Source organism: Pseudophryne corroboree, chromosome 5 (assembly GCF_028390025.1).
Source record: "Pseudophryne corroboree isolate aPseCor3 chromosome 5, aPseCor3.hap2, whole genome shotgun sequence".
Classification (NCBI taxonomy): Eukaryota; Metazoa; Chordata; class Amphibia; order Anura; family Myobatrachidae; genus Pseudophryne; species Pseudophryne corroboree.
In genome coordinates this window covers 582,991,639-583,015,378 of record NC_086448.1, presented here as the reverse complement: position 1 = coordinate 583,015,378, position 23,740 = coordinate 582,991,639, and the positions used below count along the sequence as shown (strand labels likewise).

General features: G+C 44.6%; 1 protein-coding gene across 7 annotated transcripts in view; it reads left to right on the top strand.

The window, feature by feature from the left end:
* C5H18orf63 (chromosome 5 C18orf63 homolog) overlaps window positions 1-23,740 on the top strand; it is a 506,655-nt gene that overhangs the window by 341,783 nt on the left and 141,132 nt on the right. For 5 of the 7 annotated variants that reach the window (XM_063923371.1, XM_063923370.1, XM_063923369.1 and 2 more), the window contains 2 exons: window positions 4,045-4,195; window positions 7,449-7,490. In XM_063923371.1, coding sequence (XP_063779441.1) covers window positions 4,045-4,195; window positions 7,449-7,490 — 193 coding nt within the window. The remainder of the gene's footprint in view (window positions 1-4,044; window positions 4,196-7,448; window positions 7,491-23,740) is intronic. The other 2 variants (XM_063923373.1, XM_063923375.1) reach the window with 2 other exon arrangements.

Sequence of the window (23,740 nt, the reverse complement as noted above, 5' to 3'; positions counted from 1 at the left end):
ACATTTTCATGAAAACGATTATAATTGGGCTGCAGTCTAAACAGACTTATCTCCACAATTAGCAATATACAAAAAGACAAGTTCATAATATAAGTATTTATGAAGTGATGACCAAGAAATTTGATAATTATATGCTTAATTGCTAATGAAAAAATCTGGGTGGTTTATCACTAGTATGTACTAATTCCGTTATAATGAATTATGGGCTGCATTATCTATAGCATACCCCCTCTTTACTCCTGTATTGATTATCATGCCTTGTGCTTCAGTGTATAATGCTCCATTATTAAGCCTTTTTTTCCACTCCACATGGTTGCCCTACCCCCACTCTCAATTTAGCTTTAGCTAAGACTATTCCCATTGGTTCCTCTTCCTGCCACTCTTGTCCTTTCTAGCCAAGCTACTACCACCTAGTTGCTATTCAGTACAGTTGCTATTCAGTACAGTATCCCTCTCATGATTCATTTCACAGTCTCAGACCCAGATGGTAGATTTCTCATACTCTAGTGCTTTTACACAACCTTTCACCTGGACTGACCACTCAAGTGTCTCAATAATATTTGATGTTGCTGAGTTACCTGTACAATGGACTACTTGGCGACTAGATGATTCCTTCTCAGTCCTTCTACTTGTCATGTCCTCACTTAGTCCTCTTAAAAGCTTATAAAGCTACTGTCAGGGATAAACTCATCAGAATAGCAGCCGCCAAGCGCAGGTAGGAAAATGTGCTTATTAAGCACTTGGAACATCAGCTCCACTCGCTTCTAAATCAACACCAATATTTGCTTTTCCCTAATCACCATAAAGAGCTCTCAACCATCCGGGGACACTTAAATATGGTCCTAGCCAGGAAAACTGCTAAGTCCTTTAACTGGAAAAGCTTCTATAAAATATAAACAAGACAGACTCACTCCTGGCCAGGTGACTATAGCAGAGGCAGCCCCCTAATGCTATTCCCTTTATCTGCAATGCCTCCAGTCAGGCCCCAGGCTCAATTCTGAAGTAATTTGATGTAATTCCAGTCTGATCTAGAGCAGTGAATTGATGACGACCTGCATTCATGTAACCCCAAATTGTTCACGAAACCACCTGAAGAATAATCACCTTGATTCACCACACTACAGAATGCAGGCTGCCACCCCTCCTTTCTTTAGACACAGAGAAGACTTTAAACTATCTGGGGATGACATTTATGATGAGAGCTATTGCTTATTATAGCTTTCAGGATGAATTTCTTGCCAGATGCTATGGCTTATACCATATCTCCTCAGCCTCAGTCCACGTAAATAGGTGTTCTTCCCTTGCCTTTCTTTTAAATATTGAATGAGACCAAGCAGAGTTGTACTCTATGTTCTTTAATATTTGCCCTCTCCATTGAACTGCTAGCTCCTAAACTAAGGTTTAATTCTAACATATTGGGCATTCAGATGTTTTTCCAGGAAGCACAAAATTGCCCTCTGTGCTGATGATATTCTGTTGACCATAACACATCCTCTCATCTCCCTTCCTAATGTGATTGATGAACTTCATCAGTTCTCAGTTCTTTCCAATTTTAAAGTCAATGCAGCCAAAACAGAAATGCTGAACTTCTTCTTGTTCCCAATCCAAAACACCTTTGGGAGCTTAATTTTTACCTATCATATCTCACAAGTCAAATAATCCAGTATAATGCTTTCATTATCGATGGGCTTTTCCCTTCTAACTACCCACCTCTCCTTTCTTGTATTAAATCAGACCTTGAGTTCTAAAAGGGCCTCTTTATTTATTGTGTTGGTCGCATTACCGCAATCAAAATTAATATCCTCCCCATTTAGTGAACCTCTTTCAAACTTTATACATAAGATTTCACCTACTAATCCCCTCTTCAGATAGAGATTACATTTTTTCAAATTACAGATTCATGCTGGTGACTCAGGCATACATAATTTCTTTTAACTACTATTGCTTGGCCAGATTAGCCTTAAATGTGCAATGTCATTTCCCACATGGCACCAACGTTTGAGTGGATATGGAGACTGCCATTTTAGATGGCTATCCTGTATGTCCCTCCACTTGCTTCTCTCACATTATAGGCACTTGGTGGCCTCCTCACACCCTTTTCTCTGTCACTCCCTGGCTATGCTTTATCATTGGTACTATGTCCCTTACCAGCTGCATGTTATCCACCCTGATCCACCCTCAAATTCCTCATGATCCTAAGTACGTGCCACTCACTCTCCCTATACCATTCTGCTCTAAACATATCATTAGTGCTGCTACATGTCAAATTACTGCCTACTGGAAGAACCCATTGCCCCCTAGTATCGTCCCAATGATAAGAGGGTATAGTACATATATCATCATAAACATCTTGAGGAACTCCTCCTTTTTCTTCCAAAAATGTGGACTCACTGGACCTCACGGCAAAACTAAAACTCCCTTATTTTTTAATTTATTTGTATTCAGAGGTGTTTTTTGGAAGTAACTCACCCATTAACCTGCTGAATTTACACCTACTAATTCCTCTTAGTATGGAACCCCTGTCCCCTCCCTATATCTTCTCCTCCTCTCTTATTTCTCCCCTCTTTACTGTTCCTCTCCCTCCTGTTTATTTATGAAAAATGCACTATTGGTACTGTTCTCTGATTTATATTGTTTAGTAGCCTATATCTTGTTTGTGCTTATAATATTATTGTAACCTCGTTCTTATAATTCCTTTGCTGTATTCAATACATACATTAAAAAAAACTATGTGTTTCACAATTGAGCCAAGGGGTAAGACCAAGGAGAACTGGGATTGGTCTGGGTCAATAACAATGGAGGCAACACTAAAGAAACTGAACTTATGAAATGAAGCCTAATACTCTGGCAACTGTCACAGACACCCACAGAGGGAAAATAGCCTGTGGCGCCAGTATTCCAGCAGCGGGATTTCACTGCTAGTCGGGATTCCGGCGTCAGCATTGTGACCGTCAGGATCCTGACTAGCTGTATTTTAACCACTTCCCCTTTAATAACAGTCACAGGTTTAAATCTCCAGCTCACTGTGATGTCAGTGGTCACCTGACCACTACTGCAATTCCAGGAGAGTACCTTAAATGTATCCCTATCAGGAGGATGACGCAGACACTAAACAGAACCTATATTATGGAAAAGCAAGCACTCAGGAGTTAAAATTCAATGCCTGCCTCTGTGAAAGTGAAAACCTTGTGACATTGATGGCAAACCCTGACCTTATCAACCTTTTAGTTGTAGTCTTCGAATATCCTTGAGAGGAATTTTTTGTGTGATAGGTGTAACAGATGAGAAGCATGAAAATCTTTTGCATTTATACACAACCTCTCCTCTAGACCATGGCCCCTATACAGGTTGGATCGCAAAGTACAAAAATCGCTATTGAGCGATTTTTGTTTGTCTGCGCATGCGCTGCGTCCACACAGTGCATGCGCGACTAGCAAAGTGTTTGTTCCTAAGCTATATATTACTCCTTCCTCCTAGAAGTGCAAATAGAAAATTAACTGTGTTAGTATATGCATACTTTGATAGTATCCTTCATAATCATTGTTATTAGGAAAGCTTAAGGGCCGAATTCAATTAGTCAGAGTTAATTACCGTGGGCAAATTCATCTGGGGTTATTCAATTATAGTCTGCTGCAGCCCACAGCCTGAAGTTAACACAGATTTCTGTTCGAGCATGAGGAATTTGCGTTAGATGCCCTGATAGCAGGTGCCGCAAGCCTGTTGACCCATTGCTGCGGGAACTTATCCCAGATTCTATGGGTTAACGTGCATTCGCAGGTAATTTACTATGCAAGGAAAATGGGCTGAATAAAGCACAAGGATACCACCCTTTTCGCTGCGCAGTAAATTACTGCATGTATTTGAATCTGGCTCTTAATCTGAAGTGAGAGCAAAGCAATTTATGTAAAAATAGAGCTGGACTAGAATGACAAACACTGTGCTTACACCTTAATGCACACTAGAGCATAATGCACTAAACAGAGCTTTAGATGTACAATCCTCAATTTCAAACTATTAAAAATGTATTTCTTTTGTTTGTCTTAGATGGAGAGACCTGAAAGAGTTACTTCAGTTAAACTCCAAACTTGTCTGTCTTACACACTAGTAGCACGACTTGCTCCACATTGGAATAAAGCTGGACATCTTCTAATTCAAGGTCACATTAGTACTTTTCAACTAACAGGGCTGGATTACGGTTTGTAAGGGCCTCAGGGCAACTAAAATACCAATAAAATAGGCTGGCAGCTTTATTAAAGTATAATGTGTAAATACTCTGAGTCCCCCCTCCCCAGAGCCTAAACCTAACCTTCCCCCTCCCTGCAATCTAACCTTAACCCTACCTGTGGGTGCCTGATCCTAATCCCCCCCCCCCCCCCCCCCCCGGTCCCGTAGCCTAACTCTCCCCCCGCAACCTAAACCTATCCCACCACCCGGAGTCGGGATTACAGCATTTGTATTTTGATAGCCGGGATTCCGACCGCCGGGATCAAGACCGGATCCCATTTACATTACATTGCAGATTTCCCTGCACAAAAATTTGCAATGTTCACAAAATGTTTTCACCTGACTTGAAGTAGTACTTTGCAGCCAACGCACCGAAGAGTTAGTTGTAAATGTAAACTTGTGGATATAAAGTTTAGCATATGCCATTTTTTCTTTTGGGACACCATACCTATTTTTACACTATTTCATTTTTTTGTATGAGTAACTGCATATCTTAAAGTTGGAGACTCTTATAGGATCACAAAGGAGGAGCTTGAAGGATTTGTGCTTCCTTGCGGAATTTACCATTTGATTGATTGAGTTTTGAGAGATGGAGATACATTTTTCAGTGTTCCCAGAGTCCTCGCAGAGGCTTTCAAGATTGCAAAAGGAAATCATTTAAACACCTTGGTGTTGAAGGATTTTATATATTGGGCATTATTTTCAGTGGGATGACTACACCATTTCCCAATGTACAGTAATGTAGAAATATACCACTTGAAATAAAATCATCTGCTGTGACCCTATTACTTTCATAATGTATTTATATAACCAAGCTGCTATATTATGTAGGAGAGAAGATAGACAGTTAATATATCTGCTGTGCACTACTCTTAATCCAAGTTTTTGCCACCAATTCTCGATCTTAAACTTTCAATACTTTACTGTATAAACTGTGTTTGGAAGGTGTAAAAGTTGATGAAGGCTCCTTACTTAAGGACATGTCAAAATAAATGCTTTTGCAGGGAGATAAATACTCCATTTCCATCCAATAAACAGGGTAATTTCTCCTAAATGCATGTTCTCTGCACCTTGAATCTCTTTTAAATAATCTTGCAAAACAAAATCTTGTTTTTTATATGGGTGCATACTGTAACTACTGCATATGCACAAACAAACTCATATATACTACTTTTATATGAGAATTAAATTAAAGAGGAATAAATTCTATATGTATGACATATTTATGACATGAAAATAACATGACATGTTCAAATGTTCTATTGTTGGGGATACATGCTTTTTTTTAATAGTGTGAGAGTCACTAGAAAAAACGTATTTGCTTTTTTTAGAGGTAGACCATTTCTGTTGCTCACCCAAGGTTCGTAATCTAAAAAACAAAAGTTTAGATACTTGGGACAGAATGTACTGAAATAGGGTGCAAGTTTGCAAAAGGTGCGAGTTTTACAGCGAAACTCGCAAATTTTGCAAACTCACATATGTAATAGACTGCAAGAAACTGCAAACGAGGCAAGTTCAATATGACACCTTACTGTAAATCAGTAATTGACTCTGAAGAAGCCCATCAGCACTATTTAAACACATCTAATTATACATTTAAGCAAAAAAATTGACCACTAATTTATTCCCTAAATACTGTACACACAAAGAAGTTAAAAAAAACATTAGCACTAATTTAACCCCTAAATACACATATAACATCTTACTAAAAATAATGACAGTAACAGATGTTTTTTGTAAACCAAATTTACTGAACACAAAGAAATATACAAAAAATGAACAGAAATCTGATTAAAAAAAACATTGCAAACATAATAAATATTTTTTGGGGCCTGAGCTACCTTCGCTCCTACACACCACGTGTCTGCACACTGTGCCTTGGGGCCTGGTTGGTGATGCAGTTTGAGGGGTGGTTGTTTGGCTGCTCATGGATGATACACTGGGAACTTCTAAAGTAGCTCTTTGGCCTGCAAATTCCCTTTGCAGGCTAATAAGGGCTGTTTGGGCCCAAATAGCATGACTAATATCTAACAAACGCATGGCAATGCTGTAGACCATTCAGGTTTCTTGTTCCCCGTGCCACTCTTGTGACATTGGTTAACTTACGCAGCTGAATGCTGTTATTAATTAACTTGCCTGACATTTTCCAGTGAATGGGCCATCTCTTCCACAGATAGGGTTGGTTGAGGTGTGAATTTGGGCTATGGTGTGGCCTGCTGGTATTTCTCCATGGTAAATCCAGCTGCGATGCCCTCAGGCGGCAACACTGGATCAACTGGAGTGAGGTTTATTTCCTGCTGGTTGGTATACACTTCAGTCACCACCAATCTTGGGGGAACCACACAAGAAGGACCTGTTAATTTAGAAAATAATGTTAAGTTTGCATACTTTGTAAATAAGAAACACTTACTTTAGCTTGCGGATCTCCATGCTTGGGCACAGGTGATTTCAGTATTCACCTCATTAAGTTATTGTTTTTCCCACACTACAAGTATGGTTAATAAGTTATTTGTGTATGAGAAGTTTGCTGTAAGTTATCAGATTTAAACACATTAAAGTACCCCAGATCTTATTATGTTTCATTATAGAGTCCTCCAAAGTACAGCGAGCAAATCAGAATATATCACATAACAGTGTCCCCTTACCAATATAACATCACCTACACATAGTTATCACGGAAAAAGTAATGACACACAATTCTGGCCGGGCAATGGATCATACACAAATGCTTATCAGGCAAATCAGGAAATTTGAAATAAAACTGTATAACCCCTGGAACTGCATAAAGTCACATCCTGAATGATATGATGCATATCTATGTCAATATAAAACTCCACTCCTACACTGACTCTTTCCTAAACCTATGAAAGGAGAAAATGGCCAAGGTGGCACTCATATTGCCTGTGAGGTACAACTCGGGACACTTTTGGGGACCAATGGATCACTTTCTTTTAAACTAGGTCGCATAATGTAACTCGCATTCCGGTCTGATAGATTTTCATAGGCTCCCCTGTCAGAAATCTTGCGTGGTGTTGCATGCGATTTACATAGACCCTGAAATCTTGCACCCTATTACATAATGTGAGTTGCAGTACAAACTCGCAGCAAGTACTGTAGGTGCGAGTTTGCACTCACACATCAACTTACACCCTATTACATTCTGCCCTTCATGTTTAAAACCAGCTAGCAAACATCTCTAAGATAAGTTAATTATTATTTTGTAGGAGAAGATTTCTTGGCAAAATCAGGAAAGCAGGCTGCAGTTGGTAAGTTATTCATATTAAAATTCAATTATAATATAGGATGAATTTCTGACAGGTTGTGCACTCCAGCTTGCTATTAAACATACTTCTCTCCAAGTGCAGATTTGTTTAAAATATTTGCCAAGACATCACACACCTGTAAACTCTAAACTCATAAGGTAACTTGTAAGGTAACTTATAAGGTAAACTTATAAGGTTTTTATGCAAGTTACTCACCGGCTTGGTGCCTTAGTATCTGGGGAAAAGGTTGGCACTGGTCTTCACCTCCGATCACCATAAAACGGGACCTGACCTAGCGCAAATGTTAGTGAGCGTGCTACTGAATACTAAGCTATTGTATTGTCTACTTGTTTATTGATCTCAGCTTTTTCAGACTGTTTCTGCTTGTTTCTCAATATCAATGCTCCTTGGTGTACCAAGCTTTTTCCATTCCTGACTTCACCTTTGGTTATACAGTATATCTGTTGAATTTATTTATTTACTTACAGTTTGTTATATAGCACAGCATATTCCGTTGCGCTTTGCAATTGGAAACAACAGTGATAAGACAAACTGGGTAATAACAGATAGACATAGAGGTGGGAAGGCCCTGCTCTCAAGCTTACAATACGGGGAATTAGTGCATATCCTTATGTATCCTTCCTACTGTATCTATAGCATAGCGGTCCCACCAGATTGCAAAGACAGTCCTGATTGGATATAGGTGGTCATTCCGAGTTGTTCGCTCGCTGCCAAATTTCGCAGTGCAGCGATCAAGTGAAAAAATGGCAAAAATGCGCATGCGCATGGTATGCAGCGTGCATGCGCTAAGTACTTTCACACAAAACTTTGTAGATTTACACAAGCTCGAGCGACGTGTTTTCATTGCTCGAGTGATCGTAGTGTGATTGACAGGAAGTGGGTGTTTCTGGGTGGAAACTTGCCATTTTCAGGGAGTGTGCTAAAAAACGCAGGCATGCCAGGTAAAAACGCAGGAGTGGCTGGCCGAACGCAGGGCGTGTTTGTGACGTCAAACCAGGATCTAAACGGACTGAGGTGATCGCAGTCTAGGAGTAGGTCTGGAGCTACTCAGAAACTGCAGGGAATTATTTAGTAGCAGTTCTGCTAATCTTTCATTCGCACTTCTGCTAAGCTAAGATACACTCCCAGAGGGCGGCGGCCTAGCATTTGCAATTATTATTATTATTATTATTATCCTTTATTTATATGGCGCCACAAGGGTTCCGCAGCGCCCAATTACAGAGTACAAATGCACATAAAAAAAATAGGAAAACAGTGACTTACAGTTGAAGACAATATAGGACAAGTACAGGGCAACTAAGCATAACTACACCAGTAAACATAGAGATAAGTTCCAGGTGGTCAAAAAACTGTGGGATCTGGGCAGTTGAGGATTATTAAAGTAAGAAAAGTATAAGCACATGAGGGAAGAGGGCCCTACTCGTGAGAGCTTACATTCTAAGGGGAGGGGTAGACAGACAGGGATGACACAGATGGGGTACATAGAGAGCGTGGAACAGAGGGTTATGTTGAGATTTGGCTAGATTTGGTAAAGAAATGGGTCTTAAGAGCCCGTTTGAAGTTTTGTAGAGAGGTGGAGAGTCTGAGGGGGAGAGGTAAAGAATTCCAGAGAAAGGGAGCAGCACGTGCAAAATCTTGGAGTTAGGAGTGGGAGGAAGTAATCAGAAGACAGGAGAGTCGGCGTGCATTAGCAGAGCGAAGAGGACGGGTGGGAGAGTAAAGGGAGATAAGGTCAGAGATGTAGATGGGAGAGGAGTGGGTGAGTGCTTTGTAAGTGAGTGTGAGAAGTTTGAATTGGATTCTGAAAGGGAAGGGAAGCCAGTGGAGGGCCTGTAGGAGAGGGGAGGTAGACGTAGTGCGTTTGGTGAGGAAGATGAGCCGGGCAGCAGCATTGAGGATAGATTGGAGTGGAGAGAGGTAATTGTCAGGGAGGCCAGTTAAGAGGAGATTACAGTAGTCCAGTCTGGAAATAATCAGTGAGTGAATAATGATCTTAGTGGTATCCTGGGTGAGAAAAGATCTGATTCTAGAAATGTTTTTGAGATGAAAATGACAGGTTTGTGAGAGGTGCTGAATGTGTGGTTTGAAGGAGAGGGAGGAGTCAAGGATTACGCCAAGACAGCGTACTTGGGGGCTAGGGGAGATAGTCGTGCCATCAATGGATAATGAGATTGTGGGAGGTGAGGCTGTGCGGGAGGGTGGGAAGATGATCAGCTCAGTCTTAGACATGTTGAGTTTAAGAAAGCGCTGAGACATCCAGGAAGAGATAGCAGAAAGACAGTTTGAGGTACTAGTGAGGAGAGCCATGGAGAGATCAGGGGAGGAGAGGTAGATTTGAGTGTCATCAGCATAGAGGTGGTATTGGAAGTTAAAAGAACTAATGAGTTCACCTAAAGAGCTAAAAGCAGCTAGCGAGCGAACAACTCGGAATGAGGGCCATAATTAGATACCGTATGAATGCTTCTGAAGGTCATGTGGGTGGTTCAGGAATTTGATAGGCTTGCCTGAAGAGGTGAGTTTTCAGGGAACGCTTGAAAGTTTGAAGGCTAGAGGAGTGTCTTATTGTGCGTGGGAGGACATTCCATAGGGTGGGTGCTGCCCAATGAAAGTCCTGCAATTGTGAATGGTAGGGAGTAATCCGTGCAGATGAGATACGCAGATCTTGTGCAAAGCAGAGAAGTTGAATTGGAAGATATTTTGAGATAAGCAAAAGAGATATATGTTGATGTAGTTTGGTTAATAGCTTTATATGTGAGTAGAAGTATTTTAAATTGAATACGTAGAATATGGGCAACCAATGGAGGGACTGACAGAGTAGATCCGGAGATGATGGACGTCTTGCTAGGAAGATTAGCCTTGCACCTGCTTTCAAAATGGATTGTAGTGGTGAGAGTCTTTTCTTGGGAAGACCATTAAGGAGACTATTGCAATAATCAATGCGGGAGATAATGAGTGCATGGATTAGAGTTTTTGCAGTGTCTTGTGTAAGATACGGTTGTATTTTGGATATTTTTTTTAGATGCATGTAACATGATTTAGAGACAGATTGAATGTGTGGCACAAATGACAGTTCAAAGTCAAGGATGATACCTAGGCAGCGAACTTGTGAGGTAGGGTAGATTGTTGAGTTGTCAACAGTTATAGAGATATCCGATTGATAACTACTCTTGGCTGGTGGGAATATAATTAATTCTGTTTTGGAAATGTTGAGTTTGAGGTGGTGAGATGACATCCAAGATGAAATGGCAGACAGGCATTCAGTGACATGGACCACTGAATGGTGACAATCCTGGGGAGGATAGATAGATAGATAGATAGATAGATAGATAGATAGATAGATAGATGTGAGTATCATCAGTGTACAAATGATACTGAAATCTGAAGGAGCTGATTAGTTTACCAAGAGATGAGGTATAGATTGAGAAAAGCAGAGTACCTAAGACTTAGCTTTGCGGTACTCCACCTGATAGAGGTAGCGAAGAGAAGGTAGAATCAGAGAAGCAAACACTGAAAGAGTGATTAGATAGGTCGGATGAGAACCAAGAAAGGGCTGTGATCTGAAGATCTAGGGATTGTAGTGTTTGTATGATAAGAGAGTGGTCAACAGTGTCAAAAGCAGCAGAAAGATCTAGAGGAATAAGACATAATGGCCTTTCGATCTAGTAGTGACCAGATCATTCACTACTTTAGTCAGTGCTGTCTCTATGGATTGTTGAGAATGAAAGCCTGACTGAAGTGGGTCCAGTAAGCTGTGGGAGTTAAGAAGGTCTGCGAGGCACGTGTAGGTGAGTCTCTCAAATAGCTTGAAAGGGCATGGGAGCTGAGAGATGGGAAGGTAGTTAGAGAGAGAGAGAGTTTGGGTCAGAATTTTTTTTTTTAGAATGGGAGTAATCACTGCATACTTGAACAGAGAAGGAAAGATACCAGTAGAGAGAGAGAGAGAGAGAGAGAGAGAGAGATTACAGATTTTAGTTAAGGTTGGGATAAGCACAGGATACGGAGTTTTACTGACTTGTGAGGGTATAGGATCAGGAGGAGAGTAACAGGATGAGAAGAGTGTTTCCCTCACCTATTTACCTATTCCACACTATGTCACGGTTTTCTTCTACTCCGTACATCACTTAGTGTCTACCTAATCATGTATCTTCACACCTTTATCCTTCCCTCCTAGTCTCCTACACCTCCTCCTTTCTCCCCTCCTCTGTTTCCTTTCCACCCCTCTGTTTCCTTTCCCATCCTTTCCTGTTACCCCACTTTCATTCACCTCTGCCCCATGATCCTACTACCCCACCAATCAGCCCTGCTCCCTCCCTCCTCTCCCTGTCATCTCCCCACACCCCCATTCACATCACACTGAACTCCTTCCCTGCCCACCTCTTGCAGTTTCCCTTCCTAGCAAGTGCACCATCACTCTTCCTCATCATCCCTGCCTTCAAAGTTACTCTCACCTCAATGCTACCGCAACCCTGATAATCTCATTCACATCTCTCCCACATACTCCCTGCATCTGCTAGCCATTACTGAAACCTGGATTACTCCCTCTGACACTACTTCTCCTGCTGCTTTCTCTGCTGGGGGCCTCACATTCCCATCCCCCAACCTGGGGGTCGCCATGGGGCTGCTGTTGGGGTCCTTTTACCTTCTAGTTACTCCTACCAACTCATATCCCTAGAACCGTCCCTAACATTCTCTACATTTGAGGAAGTCATGGCCCTCATCTGTTCCACCCCCTCACCATCTCCCCACTTGACCCTATCCCCTCCCACCTCCTCCACTACCCCTCTCCTTCTGCCATTTCCATCTTTCACACCTTCTCAATCTCTCCCTCTCACCAGGGACTGTCCCCTCTGCCTTCAAGCATGCATTCATCTCTCCTATTCTTAAAAAACCTACCCTTGAACCAAACACTCTGTCCTACTACCGACCCATCTCTCTCCTCCCTTTTGCCTCCAAACTCCTTGAGCGTATTGTCTACAACCTCCTTATTTAATTTATTTCCTCACTCTCACTACTTGACCCATTCCAGTTTGGCTTCCATCCTCTCCACTACACTGAAACTGCCCACACAAAAGTCTGCAATGACCCCCATGCTGCCAAATCTAAGGGCCACTAGTCTCTACTTATTCTTCTTGGCCTCTCTGCTGGTTTTGACACTGTGGACCACCCTCTCCTTCCACAAATCCTTCCTTTCATTGGTCTGCATGATACTGCCCTCTCTTGGCTGTCTTCCTACCTCTCTGACCATTCATTATCTGTATCCTCTCATGACTCAACCCCCCCCCCACTTCCACTAATTGTAGGTGTCCCCCAAGGTTGTGTTCTTGAGATGGAAACAGGCAGAAGGAGAGGGGTAGTGGAGGAGGCGGGAGGGGATAGGGTCAAGTGGGGAGATGGTGAGGGCGAGGAATAGCTGAAGGCCATGATTTCCTCACCAGATACATGGGACAAAGATGTCAGAGTTAGTGAGAGGGATAGGGAGGGGTGGTAAGGGATAGGAGGAGGCTGGTTGCTGTTGGTCTGGTGTGATGTGATGTCCTGACATATGGAGTCAAATTTGGATGTGAAGTAAGTGGCAAAGTCAAGAGCAAAGAGTGAGGAGGGGAGACGAGGTGGAGGTGGGCAGAGGAGTGAGTTGAGAGTGGCATAGAGGTGCCGGGGGTTGGAAGTAGATGAGGTTCTTGAAGTATGACTGTTTAGTGAGGGAAAGAGCAGCACTGAAGGACGAGAACATCAATTTGAAATGGAGGAAGTATGCCTTAGAGTGTGATTTCCTATAGTGTCGCTCAGTACGTGAGCATTTTTGCGTTCTTGGTCCTCTCCTTTTCTCTCTCTATACGTCCTTTTTAGGTGAACTGATTAGTTCTTTTGACTTCCAATATCATCTCTATGCTGATGATACTCAAATCTACCTTTCCTCCCCAGACCTCTCCCCCGCTCTCCTCACTCGTATCTCCAACTTTCTCTCTGCTATCTCACTTGGATGTCCCAGCGCTTTCTTAAAGTTAACATGTCTAAGACTGAGCTGATCATCTTCCCACCCTCCAGCACAACCTCACCTTCCACAATTTCATTATCTATTGATTGCACAACTATCTCCTCTGGCCCCCAAATGTGCGGTCTTGGAATAATCCTTGACTCCTCTCTCTCCTTCAAACCACACATTGAGCACCTCTCACAAACCTGTTGTTTTCATCTAAAAAAATATTTTCAGGATCAGACCCTATCTGACCGAGGATGCTAATAAGACCCTTACCCACTCACTGGTCATCTCCAGACTGGACTACTGTAATTTCCTCCTGACTGGCATCCCTGACAAATACCTCTGTCCACTCAATGCTGCTGCCCAGCTCATCTTCCTCACCAAAGCACTATGTCCACCTCCCCTCTCAAGACCTTCACTGTCTCCCTTTCAGAATCCACTTAAGCTTCTCACACTCACTTACAAAACCCTCGCCCACTCCTCTCCCATTTCTCTATCGTCCTAGTGGATGCTGGGGTTCCTGAAAGGACCATGGGGAATAGCGGCTCCGCAGGAGACAGGGCACAAAAGTAAAGCTTTCCGATCAGGTGGTGTGCACTGGCTCCTCCCCCTATGACCCTCCTCCAAGCCAGTTAGATTTTTGTGCCCGGCCGAGAAGGGTGCAATCTAGGTGGCTCTCCTAAAGAGCTGCTTAGAAAAGTTTAGCTTAGGTTTTTTATTTTACAGTGAGTCCTGCTGGCAACAGGATCACTGCAACGAGGGACTTAGGGGAGAAGAAGTGAACTCACCTGCGTGCAGGATGGATTGGCTTCTTGGCTACTGGACATCAGCTCCAGAGGGACGATCACAGGTACAGCCTGGATGGTCACCGGAGCCTTGCCGCCGGCCCCCTTGCAGATGCTGAAGTAAGAAGAGGTCCAGAATCGGCGGCAGAAGACTCCTCAGTCTTCTAAAGGTAGCGCACAGCACTGCAGCTGTGCGCCATTTTCCTCTCAGCACACTTCACACGGCAGTCACTGAGGGTGCAGGGCGCTGGGAGGGGGGCGCCCTGGGAGGCAAATGAATACCTATTTTGGCTAAAAATACCTCACATATAGCCTCCGGAGGCTATATGGAGATATTTAACCCCTGCCAGAATCCGTTAAGAGCGGGAGACGAGGCCGCCGAAAAAGGGGCGGGGCCTATCTCCTCAGCACACAGCGCCATTTTCCCTCACAGAAAGGCTGGAGGGAAGGCTCCCAGGCTCTCCCCTGCACTGCACTACAGAAACAGGGTTAAAACAGAGAGGGGGGGCACTAAATTGGCGTTAGAAATATATAAAAAAGATGCTATAAGGGAAAACACTTATATAAGGTTGTCCCTATATAATTATAGCGTTTTTGGTGTGTGCTGGTAAACTCTCCCTCTGTCTCTCCAAAGGGCTAGTGGGTCCTGTCCTCTATCAGAGCATTCCCTGTGTGTGTGCTGTGTGTCGGTACGTGTGTGTCGACATATATGAGGACGATGTTGGTGAGGAGGCGGAGCAATTGCCTGTAATGGTGATGTCACTCTCTAGGGAGTCGACACCGGAATGGATGGCTTATTTAGGGAATTACGTGATAATGTCAACACGCTGCAAGGTCGGTTGACGACATGAGACGGCCGATAAACAATTAGTACCGGTCCAGACGTCTCAGAAACACCGTCAGGGGTTTTTAAAACGCCCGTTTACTTTAGTCGGTCGACACAGACACAGACACGGACACTGAATCCAGTGTCGACGGTGAATAAACAAACGTATTCCTTATTAGGGCCACACGTTAAAGGCAATGAAGGAGGTGTTACATATTTCTGATACTACAAGTACCACAAAAGAGGGTATTATGTGGGATGTGAAAAAACTACCGTAGTTTTTCCTGAATCAGATAAATTAAATAAAGTGTGTGATAATGCGTGGGTTCCCCCCGATAGAAAATTATGGGCGGTATACCCTTTCCCGCCAGAAGTTAGGGCGCGTTGGGAAACACCCCTTAGGGTGGATAAGGCGCTCACACGCTTATCAAAACAAGTGGCGGTACCGTCTATAGATAGGGCCGTCCTCAAGGACCAGCTGACAGGAGGCTGGAAAATATCATAAAAAGTATATACACACATACTGGTGTTATACTGCGACCAGCGATCGCCTCAGCCTGGATGTGCAGAGCTGGGGTGGCTTGGTCGGATTCCCTGACTAAAAATATTGATACCCTTGACAGGGACAGTATTTTATTGACTATAGAGCATTTAAAGGATGCATTTCTATATATGCGAGATGCACAGAGGGATATTTGCACTCTGGCATCAAGAGTAAATGCGATGTCCATATCTGCCAGAAGCTGTGATGGACACGACAGTGGTCAGGTGATGCAGATTCCAAACGGCACAAAGGTGTATTGCCGTATAAAGGAAGAGGAGTTATTTGGGGTCGGTCCATCGGACCTGGTGGCCACGGCAACTGCTGGAAAATCCGCCGTTTTTACCCTAAGTCACATCTCTGCAGAAAAAGACACCGTCTTTTCAGCCTCAGTCCTTTCGTCCCTATAAGATCATATCTGCCCAGGGATAGAGGAAAGGGAAGAAGACTGCAGCAGGCAGCCCATTCCCAGGAACAGAAGCGTTCCACCGCTTCTGACAAGTTCTCAGCATGGCGCTGAGACCGTACAGGACCCCTGGATCCTACAAGTAGTATCCCAGGGGTACAGATTGGAATGTCGAGATTCCCCTTCGCAGGCTCCTGAAGTCTGCTTTACCAAGGTCTCCCTCCGACAAGGAGGCAGTATGGGAAAAAATTCACAAGCTGTATTCCCAGCAGGTGATAATTAAATTACCCCTCCTACTACAAGAAAAGGGGTATTATTCCACACTATATTGTGGTACTGAAGCCAGAAGGCTAGGTGAGACTTATTCTAAAAAATTTTTTTTTGAACACTTACAAAGGTTCAAATCAAGATGGAGTCACTCAGAGCAGTGATAACGAACCAGGAAGAAGGGGACTATATAGTGTCCCGGGACATCAGGGATGCTTACCTCTATGTCCCAAATTTGCCCTTCTCACTAAGGGTACCTCAGGTTCGTGGTGCAGAACTGTCACTATCAGTTTCAGACGCTGCCGTTTGGATTGTCCACGGCACCCCGGGTCTTTACCAAGGTAATGGCCGAAATGATGATTCTTCTTCGAAGAAAGGGCGTCTTAATTATCCCTTACTTGGACGATCCCCTGATAAGGGCATAGTCCAGGGAACAGTTGGAGGTCGGAGTAGCACTATCTCGGATACTGCTACAACAGCACGGGTGGATTCTAAATATTCCAAAATCGCAGCTGATCCCGACGACACGTCTGCTGTGCCTAGGGATGATTCTGGACACAGTCCAGAAAAAGGTTTCTCCCGGAAGAGAAAGCCAGGGAGTTATCCGAGCTAGTCAGGAACCTCCTAAAAACAGTGCATCATTGCACAAGGGTCCTGGTAAAAATGGTGGCTTCCTACGAAGCAATTCCATTCGGCAGATTTCACGCAAGAACTTTTCAGTGGGATCGGCTGGACAAATGGTCCGGATCGCATCTTCAGATGCATCAGCGGATAACCCTATATCCAAGGACAAGGGTGTCTCTCCTGTGGTGGTTATAGAGTGCTCATCTTCTAGAGGGCCGCAGATTCGGCATTCAGGATTGGATGCTGGTGACCACGGAGCCCAGCCCGAGAGGCTGGGGAGCAGTCACACAAGGAAAAAATTTCCAGGGAGTGTGATCAAGTCTGGAGACTTTTCTCCACATAAATATACTGGAGCTAAGGGTAAACTTATAATGCTCTAAGCTTAGCAAGACCTCTGCTTCAAGGTCAGCCGGTATTGATCCAGTGGGAAAAACATCACGGCAGTCGCCCACGTAAACAGACAGGGCGACACAAGAAGCAGGAGGGCAATGGCAAAAACTGCAAAGACTTTTCGCTGGGCGGAAAATCATGTGATAGCACTGTCAGCAGTGTTTCATCCCGGGAATGGAAACTGGGAAGCAGACTTCCTCAGCAGGCACGACCTCCACCCGGGAGAGTGGAAACTTCATCGGGAAGTTTTTTCCACATGATTGTAAACCGTTGGGAAATACCAAAGGTGGACATGATGGCGTCCCGTCTGAACAAAAAACGGGACAGGTATTGCGCCAGGTCAAGAGACCCTCAGGCAATAGCTGTGGACGTTCTGGTAACACCGTGGGTGTACCAGTCGGTGTATGTGTTCCCTCCTCTGCTTCTCATACCTAAGGTGCTGAGAATTATAAGACGTAGAGGAGTAAGAACTATACTCATGGCTCCGGATTGGCCAAGAAGGACTTGGTACCCGGAACTTCAAGAGATGCTTACAGAGGTCTTATGGCCTCTGCCGCTAAGAAGGGACTTGCTTCAGCAAGTACCATGTCTGTTCCAAGACTTACCGCAGCTGCGTTTGTCGGCATGGTGGTGGAAAGCCGGATCCTAAGGGAAAAAGGCATTCCGGAAGAGGTCATTCCTACCCTGGTCAAAGCCAGAAAGGAGGTGACCGCACAACATTATCACCACATGTGGCGAAAATATGTTGCGTGGTGTGAGGCCAGGAAGGCTCCACAAAGAAATTTCAACTCGGTCGTTTCCTGCATTTCCTGCAAACAGGAGTGTCTATGGGCCTCAAATTGGGGTCCATTAAGGTTCAAATTTCGGCCCTGTCGATTTTCTTCCAGAAAGAATTGGCTTCAGTTCCTGAAGTCCAGAAGTTTGTCAAGGGAGTATTGCATATACAACCCCCTTTTGTGCCTCCAGTGGCACTGTGGGATCTCAACGTAGTTCTGGGATTCCTCAAATCACATTGGTTTAAAACCAGTCAAATCTGTGGATTTGAAGCATCTCACATGAAAAGTGACCATGCTCTTGGCCCTGGCCTGGACCAGGCGAGTGTCAAATTGGTGGTTTTTTCTCAAAAAAGCCCATATCTGTTTGTCCATTCGGACAGGGCAGAGCTGCGGACTCGTCCCCAGTTCTCTCCCTAAAGTGGTGTCAGTGTTTCACCTGAACCAGCTTATTGTGGTGCCTTGCACCTACTAGGGACTTGGAGGACTCCAAGTTGCTAGATGTTGTCAGGGCCCTGAAAATATGTTCCAGGACGGCTGGAGTCAGGAAAACTGACTTGCTGTTATCCTGTATGCACCCAACAAACTGGGTGCTCTTGCTTCTAAGCAGACTATTGCTAGTTGGATGTGTAATACAATTCAGCTTGCACATTCTGTGGCAGGCCTGCCACAGCCAAAATATGTAAATGCCCATTCCACAAGGAAGGTGGGCTCATCTTGGGCGGCTGCCCGAGGGGTCTCGGCTTTACAACTTTGCCGAGCAGCTACTTGGTCAGGGGCAAACACGTTTGCTAAATTCTACAAATTTGATACCCTGGCTAAGGAGGACCTGGAGTTCTCTCATTCGGTGCTGCAGAGTCATCCGCACTCTCCCGCCCATTTGGGAGCTTTGGTATAATCCCCATGGTCCTTTCAGGAACCCCAGCATCCACTAGGACGATAGAGAAAATAAGAATTTACTTACCGATAATTCTATTTCTCGGAGTCCGTAGTGGATGCTGGGCGCCCATCCCAAGTGCGGATTATCTGCAATACTTGTACATAGTTACAAAAATCGGGTTATTATTGTTGTGAGCCATCTTTTCAGAGGCTCCGCTGTTATCATACTGTTAACTGGGTTTAGATCACAAGTTGTACGGTGTGATTGGTGTGGCTGGTATGAGTCTTACCCGGGATTCAAAATTCCTCCCTTATTGTGTACGCTCGTCCGGGCACAGTACCTAGCTGGCTTGGAGGAGGGTCATAGGGGGAGGAGCCAGTGCACACCACCTGATCGGAAAGCTTTACTTTTGTGCCCTGTCTCCTGCGGAGCCGCTATTCCCCATGGTCCTTTCAGGAACCCCAGCATCCACTACGGACTCCGAGAAATAGAATTATCGGTAAGTAAATTCTTATTTTACATCTCTGACCTTATCTCCCTTTACACTCCCACCCATTCTCTTCACTCTGCTAATGCACACTGCCTGTCCTGCCTACTGATTACTTCCACCCACTCCTACCTAGACGGTTTTTCACGTGCTGCTCCCTTTCTCTGGAATTCCCTACCTCTAACCCTCAAACTCTCCACCTCTCTAAAAAATTTCAAACGGGTTTTCAAGAGCCACTTCTTCACCAAACCCAGCCAACTCTCCTGCTAACCCTCTGTTCCATGCTCTCTGTCTACCCCGTCTGTGTCACCCCTGTCTGTCTACCCCTCCCCTTTAGAATGTAAGCTCTCACGAGTAGGGCCCTCTTCCCTCGTGAGCTTATCCTTTTCTTACTTTACTAATCTTCCCCTGCACCAAATCCCGCGGTCTTCTGTGACCTGATACTTGTTTCAGTGTCATCTGCTGATGTAGCTATGTTTATTTACCATATATTATCTTCAAATGTAAGTTGCTGTTTTCTTATTTTGATTATTTGTTTATATACTCTGTAATTGTTCATTGTGGAACCCTTGTGGTGCCAAAAAAATAAAGTATAATAATAATAATAATAATAATTATTATTATTATTATTATTTCCTGTCAGGGGCTAATGTATTTGTATTATTGTATGTGGGAACCAATGTGTTTATTTTCCCGTCCCCCTCAACAAACTTGCTTCCATTAGGGCTGCTTCCAAAAATTTCCTGGGCTGGTTTTCCATGCCAATCTGCTCCTTTCCCTGGCACTAAAATAATCTACATCTACATATACTGTATGCTGTGACGGTCCTTCTAATGGTGTGTACACACGGTGAGATCCTTGCTATGCCCGATTTTGACTATGCGATTTCCCTTGAACTCCCTGGAGCCCAGCACCACCGATTTTGACTAACTTTTCTTGGGTTATGGACTATGTGTGCTTATGAATTTGACTTATGTGAGATTTTGATTTATGTAAGATTTTGACTATCTCATTATAATAGTGGGATGACATTACAAGGTTGGGGGAGTGTCTTTTTCGACTGTCAGACATTTTTAAAACAGTGCATTTCTGCTCTGTGGCTGTGCACTGTATGGTTGATTTTTGTAAAAGATTTTTTACAGGTACCCCATGGATTCTACATGGACAAGAGTACCGAGGGGCTGCGTGGGACACTAGGTAAGTATGTGTGAGTGTGCAGGTGTGTGTTAATAAATTTTTACCTTCACGGTGTGTGTGTTTTGTCTTTCTTGGAGTATTTCTTTAATTGTGGAACTACAGGTACCAGCGAGCCTTTTAATTCTCTGCATGCTGGTACTTGTGGTTCTCCAAGTACTAGCATGCGGGGGAGGCTTGCTGGGACTTGTAGTTCCACAGCAAAAGACAATATTCTTTTTTTTACACATTTTGGCTAACAGTCTGGCACCCACCACCTAGGGGGACCCCTACTCAAGGAGCTCGGGGCTGGTTATGCTTTTTGGGTGGACCTGCACATCGGGTTTTTTTTTTACTTTTAACACTTTACCATTTTCACACAGAAGCATGCACGGATCTCACTGATCTGTGCATGCTTCTGACTAAGGGGGTCATTCTGACCTGATCGCTCACTGCAGTTCATCGCAGCGCAGCAATCAGGTCAGACGGTGCAGCTGACGTTTTGTGGGCGCAGGCGTGGCCGGACCATGGGGGGGGAGGGCAACAGCAGCTGCGTAACGTCACACAGAGCCGCTGCGACCCGGGCAGCGATGAGTATCTCCCAGCCAGCACGCAAACGCTGCGCTGGTCGGGAGTTACTCCTGAAGTGCAAAAGCATCGCAGCTGTGCGATGCTTTTGCACTTCTGTGGGGGGGGGGGGGCGCGGGCCTGACATGCGGGGCAGACTAGCCCTGTGCTGGGCGTCCCCCCGCATGTCAGTGTGCCTGATCGTAACCCTGCAAATTTTACGATCAGGTCTGAATTAGGCCCTAATAAACATGACCCAAAAATTTGTGACAAACATGATCCAAAATAAGACGCTTAAAAAAATGTGTGGTTTTCGCCAGTATCCCCCCACCTCCATCACAGCAGTACCCATCTATCCCCCCCAAATCCACCATCCCCCACCTAAAAACGCTATAGGGCATTTTTGCGAACACTGCCAAGAACACAATATAACCCACATTACATTTTTAAAAAACATGCAACACCATTTTTTTTTAAGAAACCTTTATAAAAAAAAAAAAAAAAAGGAAATATGTAAAATACAACGCCATTTCTGGTCAGGATTCATACATTGTGCCATGAGAACGAGTGCCTTTTTACAGGGACTATGCCAACAGAACAGGAATCTGGCATATCCCAGTACAGTAGAGGCAAACCCAGTGCGATTTTTGCCTTGGGTGAAGAACAACAGCAAATTTCCAAACAGTCTTAAAGGAACACAAGAAGTGCAGTGATCACAACGATCCATAGTCCGGGACAGTGAGGTCAGAAAACCGACGCTGCAGTACTAATGACCTCAATAAAGTTCACTTGGCGCAAGAGCGTAGGATAAGGTCACCAGCAGATTTTTCCAACAAAACTAAAAAACCGGGTACAAAAAAACTAATTATAAATTAAAATAGCGTGGGTTGCCCAGCACAGAGGCCTGTGTACTCGGCATGATAGAGTACATGCCACTGGACAAGGTGCTAGATTGGGAGGAGGGGCTGGGCTGTGTGGCTCCCGCCGGAAAAAAAGTAGTTTGCGGAGGAGGGTTTACCAGCGCATGCTCCATGGGGGAATGGTGTGGGAGGGGGCAAATTTGGGAGATGCCAATGGTCAGCTGGCACTATCTCACACGCCGGCACCCTTTAGGGATCATCTTTTGATCCTCCGTCATCAGTCGCATCTCCGCTGCAATATAATTGCAGAATTGTTGATCCACATCCAGGGGCCTATGCAGAACCTCCTCGGCATGTAGAAAAACTGCTGGGAGCCAGAGGGGGGGCTATAGGGGGCAGAAGTGGTCCTCCTTGCCGTGCGCCTTGATCTTGCCGGGCGCGGCTGCGGGGGTGCCACCGGCTCTACTTCTGGCTCCTCCACTTCTGCCCCTTGGCCTGTGATAGGCTCCTCCTCCAGCTCCGGGGTAGGTTCCTGCAATATAAGAAAAACAAAAATTAGGTCTATGTAAAAATTTGTGGGTGGCATAACAAACAAATGTATGTGTACTTACCAGATCCAGACTCTCCTGGGCCTCCTCTTCTACAAGAACTGGAGACTCTGTATCCAGAGCGTCTCATGACCTTACCCGCGGCTCTTGTTCCATAGTGAACTTCAATTGGTCATAGTACCACAGCGTCGGCTTATAAACCTCATCAGTCCCGGCTCCGGATCGCTGTGAATCCTGCACCTTCTTGTGTTCCTTGACAAAGACTGTTCGGAAATTTGCTATTTTTTTTCTTCACCCAAGGCACATCGGCAACAGAGTTTCTGCCTCTACTGTACTGGATGAGCTGCTGATATGCCCGATTCCGCTTGGTTCTGTTGGCATAGTCCGGGCTTCTGACACGCCACTGGCACTCGTTCTCATGGTAGAGATCGATGAACCCTGACCCGAATTGGCGGTGCTCGTCAGTTGTCATTTCTGGTTGAAAATAAAATAACACAATTAACCTACAAAATACAACCGTCACATACAAAAAGCCTAAAAATACTATTAATTAATATTAAACTACATTATCACATTAAAATTCTACGCAGCACCCCAAAAATGCATCCCTTAATGCAGCCTCCCCTGTCCCCACATGCCTCCTAGTGGTGCAAGTAGAAAAAATGTATTAGTGGTACTGTGTGCGCGTGCCAAAGGTGCGCAGCCCCCCCCCCCCAAAAAAAAAGGGTGTGGCCAAATGCCACAATGGGGAAAAGGCAATTAAAATGGGGGGTGGGGGGGTGATACACATATGGGGCGGCCAAATACACATATGAACCCAATAGTGCCAGATACAGAAATGCCCCTCAGTGCCAGATATACAAATGCCCCCCAGTTCCACATACACACATTGGCCCCAGTGCCAGGTACACAAATGCCCCCCAGTGCCAGATACACAAATGCCCCCCAGTGCCACATACACAAATGCCCCCCAGTGCCAGAAACACATTGGCCCCAGTGCCACATACACAAATGCTCCCCAGTGGCACATACACAAATACCTCCCAAGTGCCAGGTACACAAATGCCCCCCAGTGCCAGATAAAGAAATGCCCCCCAGTGCCAGGTACACAAAGGCCCCCCCCAG